At 50.2% G+C, this 11,529-nt stretch overlaps 1 protein-coding gene across 2 annotated transcripts; it reads left to right on the top strand.

The window, feature by feature from the left end:
* Nucleotides 1-10,911, top strand: SENP2 (SUMO specific peptidase 2). 2 transcript variants are annotated; one of them, XM_056498517.1, is made up of 17 exons: nt 1-439; nt 2,663-2,718; nt 3,603-3,727; nt 3,936-3,999; nt 4,650-4,752; nt 5,396-5,525; nt 5,644-5,747; nt 6,146-6,234; nt 6,816-6,873; nt 7,873-7,936; nt 8,287-8,430; nt 8,581-8,712; nt 9,063-9,266; nt 9,373-9,452; nt 9,892-9,976; nt 10,209-10,304; nt 10,694-10,911. In XM_056498517.1, the coding sequence occupies exons 1-17, from the start codon at nt 396-398 to the stop codon at nt 10,754-10,756; spliced, it is 1,641 nt and encodes a 546-aa protein (XP_056354492.1). In that variant the 5' UTR covers nt 1-395; the 3' UTR covers nt 10,757-10,911. The 2 variants fall into 2 exon arrangements, with proteins under 2 accessions (XP_056354492.1, XP_056354491.1); XM_056498516.1 differs by lacking the exon at nt 1-439 and adding an exon at nt 1,453-1,631.
* The last annotated feature ends 618 nt before the right edge of the window (nt 10,912-11,529 follow it).

Genomic DNA, 11,529 nt, shown 5'->3' on the forward strand with positions numbered 1-11,529 from the left:
TGCCACCTGTATTTATCAGCCAGGACACACCGATTTATCGGGATATTCGTGTGAATTGGGCCATTCCCGGGGCTCCGGGGCGAGGAGCGGGCGAGCCCCGCGGCACCGCCGCGCCTCGCGCTTGGAAGCCACGGCTCGAGCGGCGCGTTCGGTCGCGATTCGGTTCGGTCGCGATTCGAACGCTGTCCGGTTCGGTCGCGGTTCCATCGCGGATCGTTTCAGTCGCGGTTCGATCGTTGTCCGGTTCGGTCGCGGTTCCATAGCGGATCGTTTCAGTCGCGGTTCCATCGCGGATCGTTTCTGTCGCGGTTCGACCGCGGTCCGGTTCAGTCGCGGTGCGATCGCGGATCAGTTCAGTCGCGGTTCGGTCGCAGCTCAGTCGCGGTTCGGTCGCGATGCCCAGGAGCAGAAAGCGCCGCCGTGATCCCAGCGAGACTCGGTGAGCGCCGGGGAGGGGATCCCGCACCGGGGCCAGTCCCTGCTTTTCCTGGGATGTCCTGGGAAAGCAGCAGAGCCTCGGGAAATGCCCAGCAAGTCCCAGCTACCCCAAGCCAGGTCCCCACCAAAGCGAGTCTTGGAGCAGGGAAAACTTCTGATCCTCCAAGGGGACAAAGCTTCTGATTTTTGGAGCAAGGAAAGCTTCTGATCCTCCAAGGGGACAAAGCTCCTGATTCCTGGAGCAGGGAAAGCTCCTACCTCTGCCAGGGCTTCTGATTCTCTAAGGGGAAAAAGCTCCTGATTCTGGGAGTAGGGAAATCTCCTGACTCTGGGAGGGCAAAAGTTCCTGATCCTCCAAGGGGACAGAGCTCCTGATTTTTGGAGTAGGGAAAGCTCCTGACTCTCTGCGAGTGCTCCTGATTCTCTAAGAGGAAAAAGCTCCTGTCTCTTGGAGTAGGGAAAGCTCCTGACTGTGCGAGGGCTTCTGACCCACCAATGGGACAAAGCTCCTGATTCTTGGAGTAGGGAAAGCTCCTGACCCTCGGAGACGGCAAAACCTCCTGACTTTAGGAGAGGGCAGAGCTCCTGACACAGATGTGGTAGCACTATTAGGGCCACCTGGGGTAGAGGGGGAAGAAACGTGACGGGATAGGAGCAGAATGGACAAAAAGAGCCCAAAATTCTTGGCTCGGAATGTTGCGGCGCGCACGCGCACATCGTTCCTGCCCGCCGCGAACGGGCGCGAGGGGGGGCGGGGCCTGAGGGGCTGTGGGCGGGGCGTCACCAGGGGCGCGCGGGGCTGTGGGCGGGGCCTTGGGGGTTATAAGGCGGGCGCCGTGAGGCGGGGCGCGGGGCTGTGGGCGGGGCACGGTGCGGGGATGTGGGCGTGGCAACCCCCGCAGTGGGCGGGGCCTTGGTTGTTATAAGGCGGGGCCATGAGGCGGGGCGCGGGGCTGTGGGCGTGACGATCCCCGCAGTGGGCGTGGCGCGGGGATGCGGGCGTGGCTCTCCCCGCAGTGGGCGGGGCCGCGGGCGCGCGGCGGGGGCGGGGCGCGGCGCCGGAAGTGCGCGCGGTCCATGTACCAATGGCTGCTGGCGGTTCTCCGCGCCCTCCGCGCCGCCGCCCGCCAGGCCCCGGCCGCGGCCCTCACCCTCAGCCCGGAGCCGCCGCGCCGAAAGAAGCCGAGCCCCAGGTCAGCCCTCGCCGCCGCTCGGTGTGCGCGCCACCCCCGCGCTGCCCGCGTGGGTGTCGGCGATTGCCGATAAATGCCGAGTGTTGCCCGTGAGCGTGCCCGCAGAGCCGGGTGTGGAGGTGACTGTGGGGTACTGCTGATAAATCCCCGCTGCTGAGGTGGTTCGGGAGCAGGGTGCGGGCTTGGAAAGGGGAAAAGGATGGAGCAGGGAAAAGCAGATGCATCTGTGTGGATGTGTTGGCTGGAGGGACCTCATGGAATGTGGATGTGGATAAAAAAAAGAGACTTTCCCTGGCATGGACCATTGTGCTCCCGGTGAGGATGGCCCAGCCACCTCTGTGCCTGCTGCTTGGGATTTATGGATCGCATCCTGAATTCATCCTGAATTCTGGGGAGTGTGGCTGCTCCCCCCGGGAGAAACTTGTTTAGTGTCCCATCCCAGAGCCAAGGAGACAGGGAATGTCTCTGAAAGAACCGCGAGTAGTTTTCACCGAGGAGCCAGCTCAGAAGGAGGAAAAAAAAAAAAAGTAGGAACATTCTTTGTGCTCTGCTCCTAAAGGAGACGTTTTTACCGGACTTAATGGTGGCATCAGCTGGTAGAAATGCTGGTGTTTGGGCTCCTGAGAAAGGGTGAGGCTGGTAATTGCTTCAGGGATGTGTTCCCGAGCGCTGACTCAGCAGGAGCTGCTGGAGTGGATGGGAGCAGGACTGGCTTTCCCACCTTTCCTTTCCTGTCCTGCTTCAACTTTCCTTTGCAGCTCAGCGTGGTTTCATGAACCTGGATGGCTTGGTGACCCCTGGAGGGCGTTTTTCCTGGAGGAATTAGGAAAGCATTACATATTAAGGCATTTTTTGGTGATAGGAGCAAAGCTAAAACTTGAGGAAGCATTAACAGGAGGAGAAGAAGAGGCCTGATCTGCTTTAGTGGGATGATAACTCTCTGGGAGATGAGCCTGGGGAAATAGGAAAGCCACCTTTGGAAGTTTGGGCCTTGTGGTTGCAAAACATTGTTCTGTCTGTTCTTCCCTCAGTGTTACATCATCTGTGGAAGATCCTGAGGAGGTTCCTGCAAAAAGACCAAAATCAGGTACTGCCTCTCACAGAGAGATTTGATATTTAATTTTCCTTGGCTTTGGGGTACCTGGGGGAACTCTGGGTTTGGTACTTTATAATTGCTGCTGAAGCTGAGGATTTTTGAGCCATTCTTTTGGGGAGAGGGGATTTGATAGCTCTTGGGCCTATTAATGATGTGTCCCATTGTTCATGGATGGGGCATTTGGGCACTTGGGTCAATGTGGGAACAGTTGGACTTGATAACTTTACAGGGGTTTTCCAGCCCTAATGATTCTCTGGTTTTCAAACCAAGTGGAGGATCAGAGATCCTGGTATGATGAAGGCAGGAAGAGAAGCAGGGAACAACTTTTTCTGTCCTGGGAAGGCCATTTATTTTCACCAAGGATAAATCCTGGCTGGGGCAGGGCATGGGGATGCTGGAGTCAGTGAATCAGGGGTCTCTCTGAATTTTTCAGAGAGAAATCAGAGTGCAGGGATTGAATTAAAGTCTGTGGATGGACTGAAGTATATTAAGGCACTTACACATAAAGTAGACATTTAAGTAGAAGTAAGTAAGTTTTAGGGTGAGTTTTAATGCTTTTAGTAACTGAAAGGTTTCAAATGTTGGTGCATATCATATGGTTTCATATCCTGGGTCTCTCTGGCACTGAGCCCTGCAGAGCAGCACAAAGAGCATTTTAAATCAAAGTTGTTGCTGTTCCATGGGGGATGTGGAGCTTCCTAATTCCTACAAGATCCCCAGTGATGGGGTGGGGGGTTCTGCTGGGCTGTTGCTGTGTGGTTGAAATGAGTTATCTGCTCCATGTGGGATCAAGGAGCTGGGCTTTAGTGTAAGCAGAAATCCCAACCCCTGTTTCCAGTCCCATTCTTTATGGCCTGGTGATGTGTTTTTTCCAGGATGTGTCTCTGGGGCTAACAGGGAGCCTGAAGAGGTTTCTGTGGATGCCGAGTTTGAGGCAGCAAGTAGAAGCCAGGAGACTAAAGAGAGAGATGACTTCTCCTTCTCTGACTCTGAGAATGAGGTGAGCAAGGATCTGGAGGGGAGCTCAGGGATCAGCTCCCACAATCCCTGCATGTATGAGAGCCTGTGTGACAGAATTGGTGCCATCAGTGCCCCTGCCTTCTGCTGCATCCCAAGCAAAACCATGGGCTCTGAATCAGGGCACAGCTGGCTGAATTTCAGTATTCATATTCAGGTTATGCTCACTCTGGTACTTGTTTTTCTTTCAGGTTGTGTACATTTCTTCTGACTCTTCATTTGTAGTGTCTACAGAGGATGAGGACACAAGACCTGGTAGGGCTGACAGCAAATCCTTCACTTATTCCTTTCTCCTGCTGCTCTGAGTCTGGGCAGCTCTGCCCAGTCTGGGGACTGGTTGCTGAAGGCAAAATATCTGGGTAGCACCCAGGAATAGTGGAGGGTGAGCTCTGTTTCTTCCCTGCACCCTGGTATTGCTCCTGGATTGGAGCCAGGGCTGGGAACAGGCTCCCCAGGGAATGGGCACAGCCCCAGGGCTGCCAGAGCTCCAGGAGCATTCAGACAATGCTCTCAGGGATGCACAGGGTGGGATTGTTGGGGTGTCTGTGCAGGGCCAGGGGTTGGATTGATGATCCTGTGGGCCCCTTCCAACTCAGCATACTCTGTGGTTTATCCCAGGATGCTCATGTGGTTGTGGATTCCAGATATTAACTGCTTTGGATGCAGTTCTAGGGTGTCCCACTGCTAGCTTGCCAGAAAGAAATTGTTATAAATGCTGATTTTGGGTAGTAGAGCTTCAGAACCCTTTTGTATTAGGCTCAGGCTGGCAACATTCTATAGCTGCCAATATGAAAATATCCTGAAGCAACGTAACACAAATCATGTTAGGACATGAGGCATAAAATTAAAGTAATTTATCTTTGATGGATCTCTTTAAACTCATAAAACTCACATTTTCTTGACAGTTGCTGATGGCTCGTGCTCTTCTGTGGTAGAAAAAATGCCTTGTGACACCACCTGGACTGAGGAAACACCACCCTCTCCTTGCAAGACAGTTCCATATCTGAGGTGAAAATCCTTCTGTTTACTTGCACTTCTGCTTTGATGGGTTTCTTGCCTTTCACTTTCATCCTTGAACTTCCTGTGTTGCCCAACATTTGTGTTTGTGTCCACAGAGCAGCATTTTTCCAAAGTTCTGGGATTCCTCCTGGCTGCCATACTGAGGGAGGTCTCCAGCTGTGGAGAGACAGTTGTGTTCTTGCCTTTGATCAGTTTTAAACTTTCTCTTTAAATCCAGATAGCTGCTAGACTCAGGAGATCAGAGAAAGATTAACAAGTGCAACACTCTCACCTCCTGTGATAGGAGGAAGTGGTGAACAGCTTGGGAGTAGCCTGAGACCAGGAATGCAAACAGAAACTCAACCACAAAAAAAAAAATCCCAAAAAAACCCCTGAGAATTTCCATTTTCCCAGAGAATTTCCATTGGGAAGCACTTTTTTTATTTTATTTTTCTTCTGAGGGTGTTCAGCTACTGCCACAGGTCACCCTAGAGAGGTTGCGGAGTCTGTCCATGGAGATGTTGGAAAACCCTCCTGGACACAGTCCTGGACAGCCTCCTTGAATCAGGAGGTGCTAATTAAAACCTGATTAATAAATCAGGAGTTTTGACTGTTTTCTTAACCCTGTTTGTTGTGCCTTTGATGTTTTCAGCCTGGGCAGGGATAACGACACCCAAGCTGCTCCGGAGAGCCCTGTCACACCCAGGCCCCCCATTAAGGAGCCACGTCCCACCTCTCCAGGAGTCAGTGGCACCAGCAGGCCTTTGTGTGCTGCTGAAGAGGTAAACTGGGGAGGAGGGAATTGTTCTGGGATGCAACAGCTGTGGAATTCCTGTACAGTTGGGCTGAGATGAAAGGAATGCCTGCTAACGTCTCTTTTTTTTCCTTCCCTTCTGCTAGGATGTTCAGCAAGCAGAAAATAAGAAATACAAAAAGCTCTTGAGTCTGCTCAGGGAAAAATATTCTGGAAAACTTACTTCTCCACGGCCAGGAAGACTCAACAAGTAATTATGAGCAAAATAACCCTTAACTTTCTGGTGGTGGAAGGGGAGGAGAATTGATCTTTCCTACTCTCTCAGGGTTCTGGACAGAGTCAAATGTAATGATTAAGTTTGTTATGGAATAGTGGAGACAGAAAATGTGACTCTTGTGTCTTCACTGTGCCTGAATTGAATGTGGCCAGACTTCTGGCTGTAAACTCCTCAGAATGCCCTTTGCATCTGGGGATGGAACCAGTGACAGCATGGTTCTGTTAAGGATTAAACTGCCTAGTTTTACTTTATGTATTTCTGTTGCTTTCATTTAGCCAGTTGTGTACAGATGTATCCTCTGCAGTGGTTTGAGATGCAGTGGTAACAAATCACCTGTAAAAACTCTGTCCTTTTCTTCTGCTACACCAAAGGGTTCAAACCAAGGAACCAGGGATGACTGGGAGTCCCCTGAAAGAGCAGAAATCCAGAGGTGCCTCTCCACCTGTGCCAGAAAGTACCAGTGAGTATCCCCAGGACCCAGGTCTGTCCACTCTGTAGGACATTTCCTCAAACTAGTTATTGGCTAAAGTGGTTTTGTGAGGGTTTTACTGAAGGGGAAGAATTGGTTTAAAAGGGTATTTGAGAGCTGTGACTGTAGCAGTGCAGTTTGTAGCTGGATGTGACCCCACTGCACAGAAGGTTGTAGTACCTGCTTTACCTGGCTTATTTTTGTACCAGGGAAGGAGGATATTTGACTCTGCACCCTCAGAGCTGCACTTTAATCCCTTTTTAATGCTAGATAGGATTTCCATAAAAGCAGAGCTTCCAAACCAAATAAACTAATTACATATATGTTTAATATTGTCCCAGGTTTTTTCCCCCTGTTAATTACTTTTTCATCACTAGCTCTTTTATATCTTGCACTTTGTGACATGATCATAGGGGGATTGAAATGATTTCTGATCAGATGCCACAGTTTGAACTTCTGAGTTGAAGATGTTGATGAAATGTCTGTGATGTCACCCAGAAACTGAGATCTCTGTGCAGCTGCTGGAGTGGGAAGTGACCTCCTTGTTCTCATATTGCTGCTTTTCCCTGCAGGTACCAAACATGGGGATGCTTTCAGCCCCCAGCTGCCTCAGAGAGGTGTCATGATCAGGTAAGAGTCTCTTTTAACCATGGCTCTTGTTTCTTTTGGCTCTGTCAGCCTCCAGAAGACCAATTCTGTTCAGTGTCTCAGTGCTGGGGGAGAGAAGCAGCTGGTTTGAGAAATTGCTCACAGCCAGTTATCCCTGAAATCCAGCTCCCCTGTCACAGCTGTGGGATGTGCTGGGTGTTTTTTGGGAGAAGGAAGTAGGGGTGACAGTGGTGGCCACACCAAGTTGTCCTTGGGTTTGCAGAATCCATTTTTGCTCCTGAGTGTCTGTGTGTCTTTCACACCATTAATGAGCTGACTCTGCATTTCCTGTGGATCCTGAGCCAAAGGAGTAGGGAGTTGTGAAGCCAGGGGGAATTGAGGCAGTTTTTGAGGCTTGCAGGGTTGGAATAGGAGATCAAAAAGGATTGCTGTCCCTCATCAGGGACCAGGGGACTTGGTGGTGGCAGGATGGGAGTGCAGGAGGCTCCTTGGGGAGGGGGATTTTGGCTGCAGCTTCAGGGAGGGATTTTGGTGTGGCAGTATGGTTTCCTGCCCTCAGACAATAGAGGAGAGAGTGCAGATGGGGGCAGAGAGAGGTTTGGTTGTGGTGGTTTTGTCCCTGCTCTCTTTCCCCCCTAGACACAAGCACTGTATTGAGCTGTGCATTTGTCCCCAGTTAAATTGTCACTGTCCCCTAAGCTCAAGGGAGCAGAGGAAATGACTGATGGAGTGGCATTTGTCACCAGGAGATCACAAAGCACTTGATAGAGGAAGTGCTGATTGCTTCCCTATCTTTCAAAGATTAAAACTGAGAAATAAAGGAGTTTGCACCTGATGATGGAAGAAAGCTGTAAACTTCCAGCTCTTCATCTGGCTGCTACAAAAAGAATGGGGAAGGAAACTGAGATGTCACATGTCAGAATCAGCCTTAAAAAAGCATTTCTTGTGCAGAAGGTGAATTTTGGGGAATTTCCTGGGGCAGTGTGGATATCCAGCTCACTTCTGTTTCTCTCCTGACAGCTACTACACACCTCCAGAAGATTCTCGTGGACGGGCAAAACGAGAGAAACGAGCTGCTTCAGTGGTGAGTGTGAGATAGTCACTGCTTCACTTTGTTTTCTGGAAAATAGAACTCATCTCTGCTCAGGATTGAGATCCAAAATAAAATCTGAAGTGTGGAAATCAGAAGCACTTACCTCAATCTCAGCTTGAGGCTGAGGCTTTGCTGGGGTGTCCAGGTGGTTAATCCAAGCCTGAGGAAAGTCCTGCCTGTCTGGGCACAGTTGGAATGCAGTCACCAATCAGATGTGACTTTGGGATTTGCTGCTGGGATGTGTTTACACACCCCCTGCCAGTTTCTTGCAGGATTCTCTGCCCTGTCCCCCAGCAAACCCCTTGTGCTTCTCTCTGACTTCCTGTCCTTGTGCCTGGCAGGGCCAGCGTGCAGCCAAAGCCCCCCAAGGAAAATTATTCGAGTTCCATGTGAAACCTGTCCTGTCCAAAGACCTGTTTTTTGTGGACAGCGAGCCCCTGCCATGCCCACAAAAGCCAGCAGATGATCTGACTCCACTGACAAAGGTACCTGTGCTCAGCAGCAAGCCTGTGCTGTGGCTGCTCCAGCAAAGGCCTGCAAGGCTCCTTGCTCTGGCACTGCAGCTGCACTTGGAGCCTTCTGGGGGGATGGTGTGCTTCTCCCTGAGCCCTTCCTCATGGAATGCTTTGTTCCAGGCCATGGAGAAGGAGATCTCTGCTGCCTTTAACAGTGGTGGGCCTGAGGACATCCTGAGCAGGGCCTTCAAGCTCAGTGTCACCCGTGAGGACATCTGCACCCTGCAGCCCCAGGGCTGGCTCAACGACAAGGTATGGGGTCCTGCACTTACTGGGAATCCCCCCTCCCTGGGCACAGGAGTCCTCCAGGAGCTCCACTGCAGAGCCCACAAATAGCTGTACACTGCTTATTTTGGGTACTGTGTGGGCTGGTGTTTCTGGAAGCTTTCACTTGGATGATGCAGCTCCCAGGAGTCAGTCTGGGTTATTGGAGTGGGTGTGGGGGCTTTAACCAACAGCACAAGTCCCCCAGTGTAAAATTCTGGGTGCAAAAACTGCCAGGCTGGAGTTTTCTCAGCTTGAGGGTGGCCAGCAAAGACATGCTGCTGTTTTTTTAATTTAGTGTCTTATTTCACATCTCACTTTGTCTCTCTCTGCTGCAGATCATGAATTTCTACATGAGTCTTCTGGTGGAAAGAAGCAAGAAGGAAGGTTATCCAGCAGTCTATGCTTTTAATACCTTCTTTTATTCCAAGCTAAGCTCTACAAGCCACAAGGGAGTAAAGAAATGGACCAAAGGTGTGGATATCTTTGAGCATGATGTCATCTTGGTGCCTATTCACCTCAGAATTCACTGGACACTACTGGTGAGTCAAACTGGCTGTTTATTTAGGGGATGGAGAGAACAAAACTGGCAGGTAAAGTGGTGGAGTGTTTGGGGTGTGCTTTGTCTAAGTCACCTTTTAACCCCAGGTCGTAGACCTCCGAGAGAAAGCCATCAAATACTTTGACTCCTTGGGACAGAGAGGAGACCACATTTGTAAAACTGTCTTGTGAGTAGCTGCTTTTTTATCCCTTTTGGTTGTTTTTTTGAGGCCTTTTCCCCTCCCCAATGAAGTGTTTCTGTCCTGCCCCATAGTTCTCCTCACTTTGTACCTTTTCTGTTCTGCTCAGCGTTTTGAACCCCCCCTGAGTGTCAGAGGTGCAAGTTTTCCACATGTGCTGCACATCCTGATGTGTCTTTCTCACTAAAAAGTGACAAAACAAGATATTACACAGGGGTGGGCTCCACACTGGGGAGCCCTGCTCACAGCCTCTCACTGTGTCTCTAAGATTGGGATTTATCCTCCACATTCCTGAAATCCACTGCTGTGAGGATCCTCTGGCATTTCCCTGTGATTTATCTTCCTGTCACCTCTCAACAGCTTTTGTTTTTGTTGTTGTTGCCCTAAATCAGGGAGATGAAAAGTGATTTTTGTATTGTTTCAACAGAAAATACCTGGAAGAGGAAAGCAGGGAGAAAAGAAACATTGAATTGACTACCTCTGAGTGGACCCTTCGCAGCATGGGCACAGAGGTATGGCAGCAATGCCTGGATTTGGAATGGGAGCTGGAGCTCCTCCTCACAGAGGGTTTGACACTTTCCAGGCAAGCAGAGGAGGGAGATGATGTGCAGTTAACTGGCTTTGGGAGCAGTAAATGAATTATGGAAATAGGTTTTCAGGAGTAGGTGTGGGTAATGTGTGCTACGACCAAATTGCTGTTCTTTCAAGACAGATAAAAATTCTCCATGTTTTTGTATTCCTCAGGAAATCCCTCAACAAGACAATGGAAGTGACTGTGGAGTTTTTGTTTGCAAATTTGCAGATTTCATCTCCAGAGACAAACCCATCATCTTCAACCCGGTGAGGTGGAAACAGCTCCACACACATGGGAGTGTCAGGGAAGCTGCACAGCAGCTGGGTTTGAGGGTTTGTGGGATCCTGGAATCCCAAGGTTTGGGTTGGAATGGACCTTAAAGACCATTGCATTCCAGCTCCAGGATGCTGCAGCCAATGGTTTGGGTTATCTGGTCTTTGTATCTCTTGGTGAAATGGGTTTCCCCCTGGTGGGCTTTAATGAATGTCCCTGTAAAGAAACGTGCTTTTGTTGGGTGGTTGTGTGAAACCCACCCTGTACCCAGATAGCAGGTGCTCAGAAGCACCATTCAAGAATTCCCTGGGTGTTAATGGAGGTTTGCTGCCTCTTTCTGCCCTGGCTTCCTGTGTGATGGATTTTTCCTGTTTCTTTTCAGGAACACATGCCTTATTTCCGCAAGAAGATGGTGTGGGAAATAATCCATCAGCAGCTGCTGTGAGACGTGCACTGTTAAGAAAACACTGTTCTGTTAAAGAGTAGTATTTATTTCTTATTCTTTAGGTGAGATAAGATAAATATTAACTTATGTAAGAGCCTTATTGTAAGGAAACGTTACTTGTTAATAAAATAATTTATTTTTCAATTGAAAACTGATTTGCTGTGTCTGTGTGGTTTTTAATTTGCTCCCCATCTGAAGAAGAGCAGGGGTTTTCTCCTCTCCTGTGCTGCTCCTGCCCCAAAGACCCTCAAGATCCTGGCAGAGCTGCAGAGGGGCTTTGTCTGTCTCTGCTTTCACTGGTCGGTTCAATCTGCCACAACCTCGGGGCAGATTCTCCAAAGGACCAACAATTCCCAAGGCACTCATGCTTTATCCTTACAAATAATTAATCAGGGATAATTAATCTTCCCTGAGGATGCAGAAGATCTGAGCATGAGGATGCAGCAGCTGGGAATGTTTTAGGTGTCTTTTCCCCCTTCAGTTCTCCCTGTGGGGAAAGTTTTTTCCACTGTGCTGGAAGGGTGGGAGGGAAGAGCCTGGCTCTGAGGTGCACGGAGGGCAGAGTCCCTCATACTGTCAACATCCCAAAGGGCATCCCAGTCCCATTTAGCACCTTTCCCCACCAGATGTTCATCCAGGGATGTGCAGGGAGGAAGAGGCAACACTTCCCAGTAAAACTCCACCTGGTAATTCCTACACCCCCACACCCAGCCCTTCCCTCCCTTGGCAGCATGGAACTGGGCACCAGGGAGCAACTCCCAGCCATGACCACC

The sequence above is a fragment of the Oenanthe melanoleuca genome, chromosome 9 (genome assembly GCF_029582105.1).
Source record: "Oenanthe melanoleuca isolate GR-GAL-2019-014 chromosome 9, OMel1.0, whole genome shotgun sequence".
Lineage (NCBI taxonomy): Eukaryota > Metazoa > Chordata > Aves > Passeriformes > Muscicapidae > Oenanthe > Oenanthe melanoleuca.